Below are 22,004 nucleotides of genomic sequence, written 5' to 3'. Positions count from 1 at the left end.
TATTTGCTAGATTACGGGACTACGCCGAATACAATAGTCTTATTCCACTAGAGCAGTTTGGTTTTAGAACCAAACACTCCTGCGTTCAACAAGTGCATCGTATTATTGAACATATCTCTAGTAGGTTAAACTTAAAAAACCTGTCGCTATGGGAGCGCTGTTCTTCGCTGTGGCGAAAGCGTATGACAAAGTCTGGCACAACGGCTTGATCTACAAGCTTTATTCACTGGGAGTGCCAGACCGTCTCGTGCACATCATACGAGACTTCCTCTCAAATCGAACCTTTCGCTACCGCGTGGAAGGGACGCTCTCGTCACCGCACCCGATACATGGCGGAGTCCCACAAAACTCCGTCCTCTCCCCTTTACTATTTTCCTTGTATACTAGTGACATTCCCAAATCCCCTAACACCTAACTAGCTTTTTTTGCGGATGATATAGCCATCTATTCTTCGTGCCGTGATCAAGTTATGATGACCGGAATTCTCCAACGCGCGGCCAATGCCTTGGGCAAGTGGTTTCGCAAATGGAGAATCGAGGTAAACCCGGAGAAAAATGCAGCGGTGTACTTTTCAAAAAGCTATTATAACACGCCACGGTCACGCCGTCAACTTAAAGTCATGAAGATGTTTGGCAAGCCGATCCCTTGGGAGGAGTAAGTCAAATATCTCGGCGTAGTCTTAAATAGAAGTCTTACGTTTAAGGCCCATATCAAACGTGTGCGCGATCGCGCCGCGTTTGTAATGGGCAGTCTTCATTGTCTCCTTAACAAGCGTAGTAAATTGTCCCTTAGGAATAAGGTGAAAATCTACACGACTTGCATCCGTCCGATCATTACCTCATGAAAAGTATCGGCGTCCGAAGGACGTAATATACGATCCCGACGACCCGATAACTCTAGCCATAGAGGCAGCCAATCAGCTCGCGACACCAAACACTTCAGGACCCCGATACTGACCCCGCCGGCGTGGTCGACGACTTCCCTCAATCAGCGCTTATCGCTATCGACCCTCTAGGATGGATTAACTCTTTCAAATATTTTTCTTCTCACACGACGCTCTGAGCCGAGGTGGGCACCCCCGATACTGACCCCGCCCAACTGGGCACCCTCAGGCCTGTTGCCTTAAAAGTTGTACCGGGTGAGAGTCTTCAGCGCTCCCCATTTGTCCGGCCAAGTAGATAATGCCATTTGCGGCAAATGTACAATAAGTATAAAGGTTTTTGTTTCCTAACTTTTTTATGACGCGATCTCAATTATTGTGATTTAGTTAAGTATCACATAATCAGAAAGAAGATTACCAAATAAATACTTTTGATTAAACCAATTCAGTGTTTGCTTACTGCCTAATTGCTCCAATCAATTGAGACAAAAAACTAAGATGACAAAAAAAATAACAGCAACAGTTACAATGAAAAATGCAAAACAGTCACATCCATGTCGTATTGTGTCACAGCCATGTTTAGTGATGTCACGACCGAGGCACAAATGTCACAACCGTGTTTTTCTACCCTTGTTTTTTAATATTCCTGAGGGTATTAAGCTTGTCCATATGCATCCAAAATATGCTTTTGACATAAACTTTTGATTTGCATCATAAAAACTCATAAAAACATATTTTAATTTTTTTTGGGTTCTCTGCAAACTACACTTCTCATCAAAAAAATCGAAACACTTCCGTTTTCATTGTTTCTGTCCGAATTTAACACAAAAAAGAATTCATACGATGAAAAAAAATACATAAATGTATAGCTGGCAGTTTGGCCATTACAGTAATAAGCGAAAATTCTAAATTCAAAATTAGAATTTCATTTGTTTATCTTATAAACGAAATGAATCACTGTTTTGAGACAAATGTGTGTTTAGGGTTGGAGTACATTTAGCGTTTAAAAACTAAAAATTGGCGCCTATCCTTAAACTTTTTGTTTTTTATTTCAATACTGTGACTTTGGGACGTCTGAAAAAAGGTTTTTTTTCTAAAACGTATGGATACTTCGCCCACAGAAGCCGCCCAAGTTGTGGCATTGCTGGATTCTGGCCTTAGTCAGCGTGTTGTGGCTGCAAGACTGCATCTAAGCCTGTCATCTGTTCATAGAGTCTATAAACGTTATCGGGAGACTGGTTTGTTCACGCGCCGTTCAGGATCTGGCAGGAATCGGGTCACTTCTGAGCGAGATGATCGATTTATTGTAACAACTTCTTTAAGAAATCGACGCCTTAACGCTTTTCAACTGCAGCAGCGGCTTCGTGTTGTACGAAGGGTGGCTGTAAGTGACTCTACAATTAGAAGAAGGTTGAAGGATCGTGGACTGGTACCGCATAAGCCAGCAAATGGGCCGAAATTAACTGCAGACCATCGAAGAGCGCGCCTTAACTTTGCACGTGAGCACCTAAATTGGTCATACCTACAGTGGAGCAAAGTCCTCTTTTCTGATGAGTGTAAAATTATGCTGTATGGTAACGACGGAAGGAACAAGGTCTACAGAAGAGACGGAGAACGCTATGCACAATGCTGCATTGAAGAAAAGGTCAGCTATGGTGGCGGTTCGTGGACGGTTTGGGGAGGAATCAGCGCCGACGGTAAGACAGAGCTTGCTTTCGTGTCTGGGCCACGTCTGCCTGCACTAAACTGTCATCGGTACGTCGAAGAGTGTCTCGAGCCTCATGTGATGCCCTATGCACATTTTATTGGCAACGGCTTCATATTCATGCACGACAATGCTAGGGCTCACACCGCGGGCGTCGTACGAGATTATCTTAACGAAGTCGATATCTCTATTAAGGAATGGCCAGCAAGAAGCCCGGACATGAATCCCATTGAACATCTGTGGGATGAATTAAAGAGACGAATTCGAGCAAGAGATCCTGCCCCAGAAACACTTAGCCAGCTGCAAGATGCAATCCAAGAGGAATGGGACAATATACCACAGCATGTGATCGTGACTCTCATCCGATCGATGAAGAACCGTATGGAAGCAGTAATTAGAGCTCGGGGAGGGAATACAAGTTATTAAATATCGTTTTTTAGCTTTTTTTTTTCATTTACGTGTGTTGTTTTATCCATTTCCTTTATACTCCATACGGAATAAAAATGACTCATTTAACAAAATACGAAACCTATGAAAAATTCATTTAAATTTAGAACATTAACATTAAGATTTGATAAGCTCATATTACTCACTATTAAACGACATTTAACATTTATTCCTAAATGTACACATTTTTCTGATAATCCTGACAAAACGTAAACTTGCAAGGTGTTTCGATTTTTTTGATGAGAAGTGTATTTAAGAATTACCCATATAATCATGTCGTGTTGTATACAACTTTCGGCAAACAAATACATTGATGAATGATTTTTCGAGGTACAGTTCCGGCTTCCGAGCCAACTGTGTTATCTATTATATATTATTATTATTATTTTATATTATTATTATTTTTTTTATATTTTTTTATTGTATTGTCTGTATTGTTTATTGTAACTGTGTTATTGTGTGTGTGTTTGTAGCATTTTGTTGACTGTAGGTGATGCTGCTGTCGCTGTGCGCGGGCGGCGTGGGGCTGAACCTGTGCGGCGCCAACCACCTGCTGCTGCTGGACCCGCACTGGAACCCGCAGCTGGAGGAGCAGGCGCAGGACCGCATCTACCGCGTCGGCCAGGCCAAGCCCGTGCACATATACAGGTATTGATCACTAATACTACAACGGCCTCCGTGGTCCTGTGGTTGAGCGTTGCGCTCACAATCCGGAGGTGCCGGGTTCAAATCCCGGTGGGGACACATCAGGAAAATCACTTTGTGATCCCTAGTTTGGTTATAGGACATTACAGGCTGATAACCTGATTGAATGTGAGGTGAATTACCAACCTCATCAACCCTCAGGGTTAATATTGAGCCGCCAAAACTCATGTAACGACACTTACTTACATCAGTAAGTAGTAACCGGGACCAACGGCTTAACGTGCCTTCCGAAGCACGGATCATCTTACTTTTTGGACAATCAGGTGTTCAGCCTGTAATGTCCTAATCAAACTAGGATCACAAAATGTTTTTTGTGATATGTCCGGGGTTCGAACCCGGGATCTCTGGATCGTGAGCCCAACGCTCAACCATTGGACCACGGAGGCCGACTTTTGTTAATAAAACCGTTCAATAAACAAGCTAGTTTCAATCCAGGTTAAAATTTGTGGTCTCAGTTTTTACCAGATGCGAAATTCATTGAATAAAATCTAGGTTTTCTTGAAGATAATCACATAAAGTGTTTTTTAAAAGGCGCGTGCTTGGTTTTCTTAATAACGCGACGGTATGTCCCCAATCTTGCCTGGTGATTCTTGAAAAATACACAGAGTTATTCATTCAGCACTACATACATAAACAGCCTATATACGTCGCACTGCTGGGCACAGGCCTCCCCTCAATCAACCGGAGGGGGTATGGAACATACTCCACCACGCTGCTCCAATGCGGATTGGTGGAGGTGTTTTACGTCTAATAGCCGGGACCAACGGCTTAACTTGCCCTCCGAAGCACGGAATCATCTTACTTTTTCGGACAATCAGGTGATTCAAACCTGAAAAGTCCTTACCAAACAAAAGACAGTCTCACAAAGTGATTTCGACAATGTCCCCATCGGGAATCGAACCCGGATCGTGAGCCTAACGCTCTAACCACTAGACCTAGAATGGTAATAGAGGACAAGAATGAATGTGTGCCAGTGTAGGGCCCTATTGGGCAAATAGTTATATAAGTCACCAGCAGAAATAAGCTATGTATGTAGTTACAAAAAGTCCCTGCCTATCCTGTGCGGCAGGGATACAAGGGGAAAAAAAAAAAACACTAGACCACGGAGGCTGTCAATTCATTCAGCACTAATTTACTGAAATAACAGGTTGCTCACTTGTTTGTCATGTCTCCAAGAAAGTATCATCTCGCTCAGTCAACGATTCTTAGAAGTTGACATTATTAGTCGTATAACGTCGTGTTAACAGATTCCGCGACTGTAACTCACGATTATTTTTAATGTTTCTCAGATTTGCACATAATCATCAATTTGAATTAGAGATCGAAATATACAGGGTGTTAGTGACATCGTAACGAATACTGAGGGGGGTGGTTCAGACCATGATTCTGAGTTGATATCATGTGGAATTTACTGTCGGAAAATTCATGAATTTTTTTGTGTTTTTATTAATTATTTTCAGTTACATACTTTTACGACCGAAGATTCCACTTGACGTCATCTCGGAATCATGGCCTGAATCATGCTTCAAAGTTTTCGTTACGATGTCACTAACACCCTGTATTTGTACTACTGGGATATGCATTGGGCCTGCCTATTCAATCGACATGCAAACATACTTTGAGATCGCAGGTTCGAATCCAGCACAGGCCTAAACCAATGACTGTCGAATTTGTTTTCGAATTCATGTTTGGATCATAAATGATTATCACGTGCTCAGCGGTGATGGAAAACATCGTGAGGAAACCCACATACCCACGAAATGCATTTTCGGAGGTATGTGACCTAACCAGTATTGGGCTGGATTTCCCTTCGGGTTGGAAGGTTAGACAGGCAGTCGCTCCTGAAAAAAACCGGACCTGTCAAATCTTCAGGTTAGGTAAGCGGACCTTGTGAAAAACGGAATAATCTTGAGGGATGATATTTACTACTGGGATATGCGTTTACCATTAGTACTGTAGACGTAAACGACCTCTATGGTCCAGTAGATGAGCATTCACGATCCAGAGGTCCCAGGTTCGAATCCCGGTGGGGACATATCACAAAATTCAGTTTGTGACCCCTTTTTGGTTTGGACATTACATGATGATCATCGGATCGTCCGAAAGTAAAATGGTCCGTGCTTCGGAAGGCACGTTAACACGTTGGTCCTATGGTTATTGATGTGAGCGTGTACTCGTTACATGAGCAATATCACATATCTACATTGATTCCGAATCGATGGTTACATTTAAGAAATAACCTTTCAACTAATCAGTTTGGTTATTGGCCCTTTGGCGGGTCAATAATAATAATAAGTCAGACGGCTTTTTTTTTCCATAATAACCCTGACACCAAGTTTGATGAGGTTGGTAATTTATCTCACAACCCACTCGATAGAAGAAGACTAATTAGATATGGTACGGTTCCGGTCAAGTAGTTAATGCCATCTGCGGCAAATCTACAATAAGTCACGTCAAAAAAAAAAAAATATGGTACGGTCTGGCCTACCCTATTCTGTACTAGCCTATTGATATCACGTGGTTTCCAGGATTTGTGCTCGGTCAATGGTAATGGGCTCGCTCCTGTTACATGGGACTGAAACATAGCGAGGAATGGTTGTATACACCTCTGCCTACCCCTTTCGGGGATAGAAGCGTGACGCTGAGTTATGTTATGACACGTAAGCTTCGTGTTTCAGTGTAGAGACGCGTGTATTCATTCACGGTGTCAGTAAAGTTTCCAACTAGTCAAATCAGTTACTTTTTACTAAACGTCAAAACGCGAAATTACTATGGAAAAAACACAACACAGACGTAACGCAGTGTGCTTTTTTGTATGAAAAAGCACACTGACGTCATAGGAAAACGTGAGAAAACGTCGGACTTATTATTGCGTTTTTCTTTATTAAAATCCATAAATAAGTTAAATATAAAAATAAAATTATTTTCGCCAGTTTAAATCTGTCTTTATTTAGTAATCATAATTTTATAATTCGTCTTTGACCTAGGAAACTACCCAATATGAGAGCTGTAGAGTACACCTTTTGTATACTGCCATGGTTTGGCTCGCCAACACACCATCACTCTGTACAGACAGACCGTCCTGCATTGACTGACTGTTTGTCTTGCTCTGTATTCAGATGACGTATGCGCCCGAGACAAGGATAGCAATATATATTTATTTTTGACGTGACTTATTGTAGATATGCCGCAGATGGCATTAACTACTTGGCCGGACAAAATAGCAATATCAATACACTACAAGAGCCGTGCACTAGTCGGTGTAGAGTTATCGTGGCTACATTTTTACTACTCTTTTTTTTTAAATGTAATAGGCCTAATAAATGTCTTCTTCTTAATAAACGTCACGTGACGTCGCGTCACGTCAGCCGGATATCCCGTGATGCGTGATATGTCCATCGACGAAGCGTTTTTCAGCATCCGCTATGTTACGCCGATGTCTCGAGACACGTTAGCGGTGTAGCAGGTCAAAATTCTACACAAATCTCAATCTCACCGTGTGAGCCGCTTAAGTGTGAGCGAAACAGACAATCGGCGCGCGCTCCCTTACTCCTTAGAGGCATACGGCTAGTTAGACTAAAATAAGACCCAGAGTGGGTAAGGTAAATATTTCGGCGCCCGATATGAATAGGTGCGGGGCGTTCCGCTTACCTAACTTGAAGATTTGACAGATCCGGTTTTTTAAAGAAGTGACTTGCTGTCTGACCTTCCAACCAAGGAAAAACCAGCCCAATACAGGTTAGGTCACATACCTCCGGAACGCATTTCTCGGGAATGTGGATTGCCTCATGTTTTCCTTTACCGCTGAACACGTGATAATCATTTAAGATCCAAACATGCATTCGAAATTCATTGGTTTGGCCGGTGCTGGGATTCGAACCTACTTGGCTACCACATCTACCGTTCTATACACAGTATCTTCTTCTAATCTTTATCACCTGTTGTGATGTAGGGCTTGAATAACAGATTTCCACTCCTCCGCGGATTTTTTGCAGCCATGTAGCTTGCTCCCAGGACATGTCGGGAGTTTTTAATTCCCGTTCAACTGAGCGTCGCCAGGTCTCTTTGGGCCGCCTCCTTGCGCCCCCACGCGCACGCCAGGTGTGTTAGAAAGGCCACATCGAAGCAATATTGCAATTTGACATTTGCGCATATAAAAGTATGTGCGCAATGCAGACAAATGTCAAATAGCAATTTTGCTTTCTTAGATGAATTGCTTCGATGTGGCCATTTTAGCCCCCAGGACAGAGCTCGTCCGGGTGTTCCACAGGTCGTCTAAGGACATGACCAATCCACCGCCATTTCCGTGTGCCGATATCAGTCTCCACAGTATTTTGCCCACACACACAGTCATACATCAGTCAGTCACGTGTGCACACATACGCAGTGGCTCTAATTCTTGCAGACGCCATCCAATTTAATTTTCAATTATACCTGTCATTTTCTCATCCGTTGAAAAAGAAAGGGACGGGTAATCGACAGGCATAAAATTTATGAAATACACGTCAATTTTAAGCAGAAATCTAAAACAACCGTCTAAAATTTTACATCGGCCAATAATCCGACAGAATTAAGTAGACAGCATGTCAAACGGATTGCATACCAGGGAGATGCCTATTTTATTCGCACGGGTTGTTCATTCCTTTTAAAATCAACTTGTTGACAATCATCCGTCCCTTTCCTTTTCGGCGGATAAGAAAATGACGGGTATAACTTAAAATAAAATTATATGGTGTCTGCAGGAATCGGGGCCATTATTATTCTTTATTCCATGGTGTGGTGCTAATAACATTAATTTCCACTTTTATGCATTCCGAACCATTTAAACCATGGATCTGCCACACTGTCTACGTGTGTCTGTTGACTGTACCGATGTATTCTGGAAGCAAATTGCCCCGACCGTCTGTGCCAACTATTTGACAAAATATCTCACGCCATCAGGAGCGGATCCAGCTTTTATGTCTGGGGGCGTCACTCACCAGTAACGGCCTCCGTAATCCAGTGGTTGAGCGTTGAGCTCACGATCTGGATGTCCTAGATTCGAATCCCGATGGGGACGTATCACAAAAATCACCTTGTGATCCCTAGTTTGGTAGGACATAACAGGCCTATTACCTGATTGTCCGAAAGAAAGACGATCCGTGCTTCTGAATCAACTTGCGCATGTTAGCGCTGCAGGACGCAGAGAACATATCTACGTAGAGAATTAGATAAAATTGCACTAGCCACCTGTGACCCAACCTGTCGCCCAATGACCCCCATCATCATCATCATCAGCCCATTAACGTCCCCATTGCTGGGGCACGGGCCTTCCCTATGGATAGATAGGGAGATCGGGCCTTAAACCATAAGCGGGCCCAGTGCGGATTGATGGTTATTAACGACTGCTAATGCAGCCGGGACTAACGGCGTAACGTGCCTTCCGAAGCACGGTGGAGCTCGAGATGAAAACTTTTTTTTTGTGGTCACTCATCCTATGACCGGCCTTTGCGAAAGTTGCTTAACTTCAACAAGCGCAGACCGAGCGCGTTAACCGCTGCGCCACCGAGCTCCTCCAATGACCCCCACTCCTCCTGAATCCGTCCATGCACTCCATTTGGCGTCGCTGCAGGCTTGCTCCAAAAGTTCGTTATCTACGCATTGTTCCAACACACTCGCGGTGTTGCCAAATTTTTGCAGGTGGATATGACAATAGCATTTCTTTATCTTCATTATTACGAGTCAAAGATAACTTTCGAAATAAACTTTGTATAACATGCGAAATATTCTTTATAAATATTTACATAAATAGCCTATATACGTCCCACTGCTGGGCACAGGCCTCCTCTCAATCAACCGGGGAGGGTACGGAGCATACTCCACCACGCTGCTCCACTGCGGGTTGGTGGAGGACATAAATATTTATGTTGTTATAAATATTCGAAATAAATGTAACAGCAGCCTCCTTGGTTTAGTGGTTAGAGCGGTATGCACACGATCTGGAGGTCCAGGTTCGATCCCCGATGGGGACATTGTCGAAATCACTTTGTGAGACTGTCCTTTGTTTGGTAATGACATTGCAGGCTTGAGTCACCTGATTGTCTGAAAAAGTAAGGTGATTCCGTACTTTGTAGGGAACTTAAGCAGTTGGCTCCAGCTATGGAGTGGAACATCAACCTGCAGTGGAGCAGCGTGATGGAGTATGCTCCGTACCCCCTCCGGTTGATTGTGGGGAGGCTTGTGACCAGCAGTGGGACGTATATAGACTTTATGTCATGTTTATTAAACAGTCAATATTACTAGCTGTGAAAATAGCGCGGTAAATCTTTCCACACGCGCGTTATTTTAATAGTTTCCGTTTTACTTTGATGTCTAATATTCCCATCGTGTTCGGAATTCATAGCCCTAGGCAGGCGGCCAGTACAAACTGGATTCTTGGAGTCTGCTAGACGGTATATGTCGTGGCCAGATCTTAGAATTGATCATTTCTTGAAATGGTCGAACACATCATGAAATATATTTTTTTATTAAATAATTATAGTTCGCGACCATAATCTCACCTGATGGTAAATGGAGATGTGGTCTAGAGTGGATTACGCTTAGCAAATGCCTATTCACTCTAGCCTTGAAGGCTGTCAGATTATAACGAGTAACATGTTGCATTAGTCGTATTTGTATGCATTTACTTATTTATTTAGGTATATGTATTGTATATAATGGCCCCGATTCCTGCAGACACCGCCTAATTTTATTTTAAGTCCGTCATTTTCATATCCGTCGAAAAGGAAAGGGACGGATGATTCACAGCTCTTAATTTTAGGAAGAATGAGTAAATAAATGAATAACCCGGGCGAATCAAAAGGTACGTCGCTGGTATGCAATCTGTTTGACGTGCTGTCTACTTAACTGTGTCGGGTTATTGACGGATGTAAAATTTTTAGACGGTTGGTTTAGATTTGTGCTTAAAATTGACGTGTGTTCCATAAATTTTATGCTTGTCGATTACCCGTCCCTTTCCTTTTCGGCGGATAAGAAAATGACAGATATAACTTAAAATAAAATTAGATGGTTTTTACAGGAATTAGCACCAATGTGTATATTTATAAACCAATATAGAAAGTATATAATATGTTTATATATTTATAGAATATATATTATACATAAACACCTCCACCAACCCGCAGTGGAGCAGCGTGGTGGAGTATGCTCCATACCCCCTCCGGTTGATTGAGGGGAGGCCTGTGCCCAGCAGTGGGACGTATATAGGCAGTTTATGTATATATTATACATAATGTATTTAAATTTGGTTTGTAGGTTTAGGTTAACATTTTGTTTTATATTAGTATAAGTAATTTCTAAATAATTTGTACGCGTATGTATCTATATAATATTATACGTTGAATGTCTCTCTTGTCACGTAGGTTAGCTGGAAGAAACCTCTTTGTTTAGAGATAAGCTTACCTGTACTATCTGTGTTGTTTATGTAACGGAATGTTCGGAACCATCTGAACTCCCTATTTCCCTGACGGATATTTCCCTGATTTAAATGTGGTAAGAACTCGTTATTATGTGTTTTTAATGACAATAACCGCGTAAACTTAAAACAATTGCATTGTAATGTTTCAAGGTCGCAAACATGGGCACCCTTGGACAATGACCTATTACGATCTGGATGGCTGCCAAATGAAATGGAAACATGACAGACTGGCGACCGCCATTACTAAATGTGTCAAAGTTTTTAAAACAAATTTGTCTCAAATACCACATCTGTCATATTTTGTAACATATCTTGTTTAAAGATTCGATTTTAGGTTAGTTTTAAACGAAGAAAAAAGTGACGTATTCTTTATACATATATACACACATAACGTCCTTCTAGGTCTTCCTCTGCCAGCCGTACCACCAACCTTCGCTTTATATACCGCTTTCTTAATCCTATTATTCTTCATCATTATTCTTTAACATACATACATAAACTCACGCCTATTTCCCACCGGGGTAAGCAGAGACTATAAAATTCCATTTGCTTCGATCCTGACGCACTTCTCTTGCTTCTTCCACATTCATCAATCGCTTCATACACGCACGCCGGTTCACAGTAGAGTAGATCGTATTGAACCTTTTCTAAGGACATCATTCATTCATTCATTATTCTTTAAGTAATAATAAATTTAAGAAGTGCACCAGCAGTTTCTTTTTAGTAAAAAAAGTTCCATGTAAGCTCTTCTTGGTCTTCCCTTTCCTCTCTTTCCTTGTAACTTCCCTTCTATGGTGTTTTTAATAAATTAGTGACTGACTTTGGCAAAAGAGACAAATCTTGAGAGTTATTGAGAACAAAACAGACAAGATGATTGGACACGAATTTATTAAAGACATAGAAGGGAAGCTACAAAGAAAGAGAAGAAACGGAAGACCAAGAAGAGCTTACATGGAACAGACCAAAGAGAAGGCGAACGTCGTGTCTTATAGGGAAGTGAAAGAATTGGCCTTTGATAGACAAGAATGGAGAATGCTATACCCACAAGAGCGTGGCGCTTAAATTAGTGATTTTATATATTTGTAACGCGCTCGGTCTGCGATTGTTGAAGTTAAGCAACTTTCGCAAAGGCCGGTCATAGGATGGGTGACCACAAAAAAAAAGTTTTCATCTCGAGCTCCTCCGTGCTTCGGAAGGCACGTTAAGCCGTTGGTCCCGGCTGCATTAGCAGTCGTTAATAACCACCAATCCGCACTGGGCCCGCGTGGTGGTTTAAGGCCCGATCTCCCTATCCATCCATATGGAAGGCCCGTGCCCCAGCAGAGGGGACGTTAATGGGCTGGTGATGATGATGATGATATATTTGTTTTGTCCACAGATTCATGTGCGTGGAAACAGTGGAGCAGAGTATCCGGAAGCTGCAGCAAGCCAAGCTCGAGCTGGCGGAGAACGTGCTCACCGGAGCACGGAACACCAACGCCAGCAAGCTTACCATCGAGGACCTTAAAGTGCTGTTTAATATGGGACAGCAGTGACGTGTTTAAATGATTTATAAAATATTTTTTAAAGTCACACAGAGGCCGTGTGCGTTCTAGAGGCGGGGGTTTTTGTAATATTCTAAATTTGTATGTAGATTCGTATTTAAAAAAAAAAAACAGTTCCCGCTCCTGAGTGCTTCTAGTAACGCCTCTGTGTATGGAGACTTATAAATGTATGAATGGGTGTATATTCTTTAGTGTAAACTTATAAAGTTCCGTCTAAACACTAAATGCACGAGTAGGAATTTACGTGTTGCTTCGGTAATTTGCACAAGCAGAAATTTATGTCTTACTCCGCCTACAATACGGTCACGAGCATTAATATGTATACACTTTGGTACCATGTCACATTAACTTTTTTGACAAATTTTGTCAAATATGTTAGTGCGACAGAGTCTTAGAGTGGGTACTTTATATTGCTCATGACTTGCATAGTGTTTTGTCATAGGAAAAACGGTAACTGTCCGCCCCGCATCAATTCGTATCGGGCGCCGAACTCACACCCTCTGGGCCTTACTTTAATCTTAAATGGCCTTATGCCGATAAGGAGCGCGGACTGTCGGTCTCACTCGCACTAACGCGGTAAGGCTATTCACGCTAAGAGTGAGATTTTTGTATGGAGTGCTCGAGGTGTGGTAGTGTCGTCAACGTATATGCTTACTTGTGCAGTGCTAATAAGATATACTGGGTCTTAGTGACATCGTAACGAATACTCAGGGGGATGATTCAGACCATGATTCTGAATAAAAAAAAAACATGAAAATTTTTGTGTTTTTTTAAATTTTCCATTCCATACTTTGGCGACGGAAAATTCCACTTGATATCAATTCAGAATCATGGCCTGAATAATCCCTCAAAGTTTTGGTTACGATGTCACTAACACCCTGTATATTATGTGTCGCTGGAACATAAGGGCTGCGCAGGTCGTAGCCCAGTTAGGAGATGTCACCACTTGACTGCCTATCCAGAATTTATCCGGTCGATAGCCCTTCTGTCGGGTTAGGTAGCATAATCAAGTGAGAAACGACCAAATTACCCTTTCGATCTTCGTTCGGAGTAAACTGGCCCGGTTTCGTGAAACCATTCAGGCGAGTAGACTAAAAAAAGAATGTGTAAACTCGGCCGCAGGCCAGATATCCCCAAAGGGGTAGACAGTGGTGCAGTGGCAGTGGTATTGCAACCACTCCTCGCTAGCTGTAGGCAGCCAGATATTAAGTGGGCAATTGCTACCAAATCCCCACTGTCAGTTACCTTATCAGACAGTTTATCAGTAAGTGGTGAAACAGAGGTTAGAGTTACTTTTTAGATTAAGCGATGTCGGAAATTTGCCGTAATTTGTAACATTAAACGCAGATATCCAATCACCTAGGTAAGAGACTTAAATATTTTCAGTGTTGCCATAACCTCGTAACGCCCGGATTTCCAGACACAATAATTAAACAATGGGATTTGGATTTTAAAAGGCATCTGGGCCTTACGACCATATAGTTTTAAATTACACGTGTCGTTTTAAGAAATTTAGATTTGTGAATAAGAGTGTAGAGTTAGGATAGGAATTAGATGAAAACTTAATGAATGAATGATTATATGTATTTACTATTCTAGCGATGAAGTCCAAAAAACTACTTGGTTTTCATTTTAAACATACGGGACCCAAATAAAGCAAATGTGAAGAATGTATGCGAGGGTGTTCGATAAATTGAATGTGTGTAAAAAAAGTGTAAACGCGACTATGTTTTTTTCAAGAATGTTGCATCTGTGTTATTATGTGTGATCGTACGCAAATTACGCGACCGTGCAACTACTTGTAGATATTTCGGTCTAACACTTTCGCGCCTATTTTTCAACGGATTTAAAAAATATATATATATTTATAATGTAACGTTTTTGTGCTTTTAAATATAGAAGATTATGATATAGATTTTAATGCATAGGCTATTAATTGTATAAATAATGGTGAATTTAGTCATTGACATATTTATGTAAGACATGTTTATAATAAATGATTATTTGTTTATGAAGTTGTGGTTATTTTAGACAAATCTACTTTTTTTTCTTCTAATCACTAAAAAGACATTGGCCAAAGAAAAATAAAGAACATTGTACTTTCAGCGATTATTTACTAATCCCACGAAAGCTACGAAAGTATGGAAGCGGCTTCTAAATACTATTTTGTTAGAAGAATAAAAATCCCAATCAATCAAATAAAATCAAATCATGAGAATCAAATAACACGTTGTCTTGTCAATGCCTTTTACGCGTATTTTTTTCAATACAAAAGTGCTATCCACATTAGACAACTAGCGACGCAGAATATCCGTTCGCTGCTGCTTATAATGTTGCTTCAGGATGTTTAAATTACTGTTTAGTGATCTGTGGGTAATCCACTCGTACATCTACTAAAACCATAAAACATCGACCACATAAACCCGTCGCGCGGTTGTGCCGAGAAACTGATGGACAGACGTTAGCAGACACAACATGAGACTTGTCTAAAAATAAAATAGGAATCACGGCCGCTTTACGGGAGCATGCAGAACGCGGGAACATTTGTTGTGGCCAGTGGCTGAACGTGCATTGGAAACCGCGCCGGTTTGTTTAAAAATAAAATATTGTTTTTTTTTCTGTGATAAAATGACCATTGAGCAAAACCGCTCGTGGACGGGGTCGTCCCCGCAGGTCACAAAGCGATTATGTGCTACTATTGTTTTCTTTATCGGATTGATTTGTGTTTTCGGAGGTGAGTTTTCATTTACTTACATTGTGTATTAGATCAGGAGGGTTTAAAAAGGCCACATTGAAGCAATTCACTTAAAAAAGCAATATTGTAGTAAGTGTAAATGCGCAATGCAAAGAAATGACAAATAGCAATGTTGCTTTTTTAGATTAATTGCTTTGATATGCTATTCAAATACGGAAAGCATTTTTGACTCGTTTTTTCCCTGATGCGTTGTTTCGTTGTGTATATGTTTTGTAAAACTGAGAAAAATTCCAAACAAATTGAATCTCATTGATTTTGTTTTTATATCATGTACTTACTGTAGTAATTTACATCGCTTAATGAATATAGTATCTACAGAATGTAATTGGCATGAAATCAACTTTAAGAAACAACAGAATACGTATAGATTTTCTTAAAGCTGATAAATGGACGACATTCTGTTTGTACGAGCATTATGCTCGATGCACTAAAACTTAGGATATATCGCAGAAGACGTCTTGCTGACTCACTTTGTGTGATGAAAAACAAGCGCTGGCCATGTATATCCTTATAAGTACATCTATACCAAAAATGACGGATCTGCCAACCCCATAATGGATGTGAGTTTATCTAAAGTAGAAAAAAATCAATGCTCAATCCATATATCTTCATTTTCTTTCGTACAAATAGCGTACAAATGAATGTAATGTGAAAAACTCCACATCAAAAACCTTGATAAACTCGTAAAAATTCGTAATCATTCGTAGTTTTCCCGCCATGCGTCAAATCTTTAGAAACGACTCAATTCATTCATACGGAAAGTCCGACAAAATCAGTATTACACGGTCTGAAATAAAATAAATAAAGTTTTATTGCAGGCTTCTCAGACCCATATTAAATCTTACGTCTAAACTTATCTATTATAAAACACAAACACCACAAAATACACTGTACATTTATATATGTAAATCTGTCGCTAGTGTCGCTACAGCTTATATCGATTATTTTCTAGGCTATCTACTGGGTCGGATGTCGAGAAATGAACTGAAGCGAACCAACGACATCGTGTCATTCAACCTCACTCTTGCCTCGGAACATTTGTATAAGCGGGCCAAAGGGATATCGCCGAAATCCGTCCACCACAACGACCCGGATAAAATAGCCACGAGACTTCTGGAAATCTTCCACTGCAGTCCCAGCGAATGCGGCAACATTAACAGTTTAAATCTAGCTGGTTTTGTTAGAAACTGTATAAATAACGAAGTAAACAAATTAATTAGATCTGTTTATAACGCTACCGTGTATTTAGACTCGTTGAGATGACGTTGATAAAAATTGTAATAACAATATTTAAAATTATGTGATAATTCCATGCAAGGGGAATATTTTATTTGCTATTCCAATGTAACTAAACCCAGTGTGATTTAATAATTAATAACGTTTATAGCATAGTGATTTATTGAATATATTTTTAAGTGTTTTATTGCATTGCAAAGTCTGCTAAGCAGGTCCAGTGAAATAAATAAAAGTTGATTCGAATAATTCCCGCTTTCTACTTTCGAAACTAATATTTCGTTTAAAAATTTGCTGACAGTTTGTAACGAAAAAACCTAAGTTTGAATATTATGATATTGATTATTTATTATATTACTGATTAATTTTTGATTCTAATGTTTTTTTGTATTTATTCTTATGCTCATTGTTATTTCAAATGCAAATAAAAAGAAATGTATGCATACTTTGAATTAAACAACACATTTTAATTTCTGAACGTAACAAATGAGTTTTCTATAGCTTCTTTCTGATTGGTTGTTGTATGTTCATATGTATAGCATCACGTGACAATAACCAATCGTATTTCAGTATTACGTGGCATAGAGAACAATAAGAAATATTGGTGGGAGATGTGATGGACCAATCCCAAATTAGAAAACTATAAATTCCGGCGCGGAGTCGGCGTCGGTCTTGCGGTCTTGCAATTTTCCACCGCCATTTTGTTCTTGACAGTGAGTGAGGTTACGAATATTGCGCGGTGCTGTGATTTTATAGCATAAGTGAGTGAAATTAAACAAATAAACATAATGGTACCGGTAAGTTAAACAATTTTAACTATGCTTATTGACTTGATATAAAATAATCAAGGTATCTAATGAATTACGTTGTTCCAGCAAACGAAAGTGTTCGTCGGTAGCCTGCCGCAGGGCTCCAAGCCGGAGGAGCTCCGTAAACTCTTTGAACGCTTTGGCGTCGTCACAGAATGCGACATCATGAACCGTTGTGGCTTTGTCCACATGCAAACAGAAGATCAGGCCTCGGCTGCTATCAGGGCGTTGAATAACACCACCTTCAACGGCGGCGTCATATCAGTTGAGCGCGGGAGAATTAAGGAGCGCGGACAGCGCAGCGGCGGCGGTGGCCCCCGCGGCGGCATGCGAGGGGGAATGCGAGGCGCCATGGACCGGCGCGGTGGCGGTGGCGGGCCCATGCGAGGAGGTCCCGTCGGCGGCCGCGACGCGCCCTACATGCGAGACCGTCCCATGGGCATGCGTGGTGGAGACATGCGCGGGCCACCGATGGGCGGCGGTGGCATGGGCATGAGGAACGGCATGGGCGGCGGCGGCTACGACCGCGGCATGGACCAGCGAACGATGACCGGCGGGTACGACGACCGCGGCTACAACGGATACGGGGGCGAGGACCGGCGAGGTTTCGCCCTTATGGACGGCCGCTCACGCGACCCGTATGCGGCACCGGCTCCCATGTACCCAGATGACAGACGAGGATATGGTGCCGCTCCAGTAGATGATATGTCAGGCATGTATGCTGACGACAGAAGGCAGCCGATGTACCCTGAGGATACATACGACAGACGAGCACCCATGCGAGGAGGCCCTATGCCAATGTCTTCAGGATATGACAGGCCAGCACCAAGATCTGCTGGTATGGGCAATGGTGACATGTTCAGCAGAAGGACACCTCCACCCATGTAAGTATCTAACGACTCCAATCTCTTAAATACCAAACAAACGAACTTGCAGTCTTGCATAAACAATTTATAGTGTTCATTTGAAAACTTTTGAACTTTATTTAAATCTAAGTCATTCATCAACTAAATGAAATTACCTATTTAGTAGCCTTAAAATCACACACACTATTCTATTGCATGTGGTATTTTCATTTTTAACAAGCAGAGAATACAAATATTAAACGCTGTCTATTATGTTCTTGTTTGCGGGTAAACTTGTGCAAATGATTTATTTATTACATGGAATACCAACAGTTTATAAAACAAAAATACAGTTGAAAATAGAAACTGCCAATCAGGTTTACAGAACTTTCCTAACATGAATGTGTGATTTTCCAGGCGTGGCGGAGGCGCCGCGGCCGGCTACGACCGGGACCCCTATGCTCAGCAGTACCCACCCATGGGACGGTAAGCCCAAACATTCATCCATACCAGCTAATGCAATTGCTGTGTAAATGGACCTTAAAATAATCTCATAACATTCTAAAAGTACATGTAGTTGTTAAAACAGGAAAATGTAATACTATTCATAATTATTAATTACCTTGTCCATTTACTCAGTGTTTGCAATTGAGTAACAAACAGTGATTTATTATTGTGAGCAGTGATTCATAGTTTAGTCACAACGCCTGCCAAATCAAGGAAATATGTAACTACAACATTATGGACCGTACCTGTATTACTAATTTGGACTGCTAATAACGGTGATGATAAGTGTATCTGTAAGTTCGTACAATTCAGTGTAGCCTTTCACATAGTCAACTTTGTGGGACGCCTCTTAGATTATAGTGATGATAAATAAGTGTATAATCGTATGATGACTCCCATGTTATCTTAGATAAAACATTTATCAATGTGTTGGCGCGTTCGATGATGTTCAATGTAAGCGACTCGGCTCGTTCGTCGAGCGGAGGCTAGCGAGGTCGGGTCACTATGAGCTAAGCGGGATGTCTTGGGTTCGCTATGCGAGGTTCGTGCGGCGCATGCTCACGTGTGTTTGTATGTAGCGGCGGCGGCGGCGCGGCGCGCGGCGGTAGGGAGCCGGGCGGCCTCCCGCGCCGCTACTAGCGCCGCCTCAAGCGGCTAGGTAGTGTCGTAGGTAGCGCGCGACGTCAACACTATACATCCGTTGTCTTCCGGCGGCTCTGAGCTCGGCTCGTACTCGTGCGTGCGTTTGCGAACCGTTCGCGCTCCGCACTCCCGCGACCGACCACGCAGTTAGGTCGATTAACTATGGTAAGGCGGCTAGAATTGTAAGTCTCCATCCGAATACAATTATGTGAATCATTTTATGAATTAATAAATAAATGAGGATAAATCATAACGGAACGTTTTCATTTCACCCGCTGATCAATATGGTCGCGATATATCCGATATTGTCTTACGATTAGTTTTATATAAAGATCGATTTCATAAAATGCTGACATGAACATGTTTTAAATAATTTAGAAAGTATTATTTATGCTGTATAATTTACTTTTAGATTAAATATCTTCATTGGTAGAACATTTTTAATTTAATCATCCCTTTTTCGGTACTAAAAATATATCTAAATATATCTTCAATGCATGCCTTTCTCAGTGTCCCCTCTGGCTTCTTACTGCTTCTGTGGTTGCGGTCCTTATGTTAAATTATTCTACATTATGGTTTTATTGCAGGACTGAGACACGTGAGGTCTCTCGACCGCAATATGTCCGAATACTTTGATAACGAGGGCCCGTTCCCAGTAGTGGTTGCCGCCGTCAGCTGCGCCACAGGAACGCCTCACTCTCGTTCCACACGTGGATTACAGAGCTCTTGCGATTACTGACAGTTTTAGGAATAGGGGCGTAGCAATGTAAGCTAATAAAAATATATTAATATTGAAACGGTGCTATATAGTCAATTAACGCAGTTACAGACTACTTCAAAGTAGGTAGGACGTCCAAAACGTTGAAGTAACGGTGATATGCTGATAATCTAGTCTTGCGTACTTGCCCATAATAGTCACTTCGTAATATTTTAATTGGTTCTAATTACGTTGTCACCGATACACATTCCTACTCTCGCTACGCCCCTATGGAAGCAAACAGGCGTAAATACGTTGCGAACACTGGCTCTGTAATCTGTGCATCTCTCGAAATGTTTGTGCCTAACGTTGTGCAAGCGTCGGCTTTCACAAGAAAGCGCGTGCGAGTCCTTTCAGATAGTTAGGAGCGGCATAACTCGGCACGACACGAGCGTAGCCGGCGGCGATGCATACTCGATGCTATGACGTTGCTCCATGTCACCACGTATACGTTAGGCGACGGCTGAAGACGGCGAAACGCAATCGTAAGTACGGCACATAGACGCAAACCGTTGGCGGCATGCGATTGTCTCAACTGCTTCACAATCAACTTCATTAAACGAATCTACTTGACACCACATCTACAGTTGCTATTACGAGGACGACCTTTCGTACTTCGGATAATCGTTGGTTTTAAAAACAAACAGTACGGTTTTCAATGAAGTCTTCGTATGTAACGTGCTGATTGTTGAACGCATGGAGTGTCAAGCCAGTGTAACGTGGCGTGATAGGTTGGCACGACACTGATGACCACGCTAGGCTGCCCACTCGTTGTAGGCCTGTTATTAATATGCTGTTGTTTAACAGGGACTGGTCGCCCGGATGAAGTCAGCTCCAGTGTGAGGCTAGTGAAGACGGCTCACACAGGATTAGTGGAATAAAAGCCCCGATGGAGGCGCTCTATATTATGTGCAACCCTGAATATTTGTAACTGAGAAATAAAATACTTTGTGTCGTATTTCTTGTTTGATTTCAAAACATCAATTACCTAATAACATGCGCAACGTGATAAAATTTTGTCATTTTATCTATTCTGACGATATAATTGTCGATTGGTGCTAATATGTGAACCTAAATAAGTCATGTCGTCGGTCTGTCTAAATACAAACAAAATCACGTGCCGCGTATTATAGGGAAAAAAACAAACTTATCAATTTCGACAAAATTATTAAATCGATCGATAATTTTATCAAGTTGCGCATCTTAGCCCTGCTTACGAGAAATGGATTATTCCCAGTAGTAGTACCTTCTAGGGCTGCCTGTCCCCAGCGGTGATTAGTTCAGTCGTCGAACTAGAGTATAAAAAGTTGCAACATTTCTACTGCATTTACGTAAAATTCCTGCTTGGACTACCGTCTGCAGCAAGTGTACCGATGCAAAATTTGGAAAAAAAATAGTAAAAAATATATAATTAACTAGATTTTGCCCGCGACTTCGTCCGCGTGGCGTGTTTTAATAGAGAAATCTTTGTGTGTGTGGAAGTCCACACACAGTTTAGATTTTTTCATACAAATGTTTTTTCCCGCTAACTCCCGTTCCCGTGGGAATTTTGCAATATACTGTTGCAACTAACCTTTAAGTTTACTAAGGTACCTGCATGCCAAATTTCAACCGTCTAACTTATGTGATTTAGATTTTTCATACAAAAGGATTTTCCCGCTAATTCCCGTTCCCGTGGGAATTTCGGGAATTCCTTTCTTAGTGCACCTCTACGGTACC

The 22,004-nt window shown here is 41.5% G+C and overlaps 2 protein-coding genes across 4 annotated transcripts in view; both read left to right on the top strand.

Moving 5' to 3' along the window:
• LOC126375235 (transcription termination factor 2) overlaps positions 1-13,094 on the top strand; it is a 37,796-nt gene extending 24,702 nt beyond the window's left edge. For both annotated transcript variants that reach the window (XM_050022138.1, XM_050022137.1), the window contains 2 exons: positions 3,523-3,680; positions 12,572-13,094. In XM_050022138.1, the coding sequence (XP_049878095.1) occupies positions 3,523-3,680; positions 12,572-12,728 (315 nt within the window). In that variant the 3' untranslated portion in view covers positions 12,729-13,094. The remainder of the gene's footprint in view (positions 1-3,522; positions 3,681-12,571) is intronic.
• A 4,261-nt stretch (positions 13,095-17,355) lies between these two features.
• LOC126375303 (RNA-binding protein lark) lies at positions 17,356-21,243 on the top strand. Of its 2 annotated transcripts, XR_007567553.1 has the most exons (5): positions 17,356-17,522; positions 17,601-18,418; positions 18,797-18,865; positions 19,465-20,770; positions 21,093-21,243. XR_007567553.1 is itself a non-coding variant. In XM_050022244.1 (4 exons), exons 1-4 carry the CDS (start codon positions 17,514-17,516, stop codon positions 21,109-21,111), a joined length of 915 nt encoding a protein of 304 aa, XP_049878201.1. In that variant the 5' UTR covers positions 17,357-17,513; the 3' UTR covers positions 21,112-21,243. The 2 variants fall into 2 exon arrangements, 1 of the variants encoding a protein (XP_049878201.1); XM_050022244.1 differs by lacking the exon at positions 19,465-20,770 and having other exon boundaries at positions 17,357-17,522.
• The last annotated feature ends 761 nt before the right edge of the window (positions 21,244-22,004 follow it).

This window comes from Pectinophora gossypiella, chromosome 18 (genome assembly GCF_024362695.1).
Source record: "Pectinophora gossypiella chromosome 18, ilPecGoss1.1, whole genome shotgun sequence".
NCBI lineage: Eukaryota > Metazoa > Arthropoda > Insecta > Lepidoptera > Gelechiidae > Pectinophora > Pectinophora gossypiella.
Note: the sequence above shows the minus strand (reverse complement) of the source record. Positions and strands in the feature narration are given on the sequence as shown.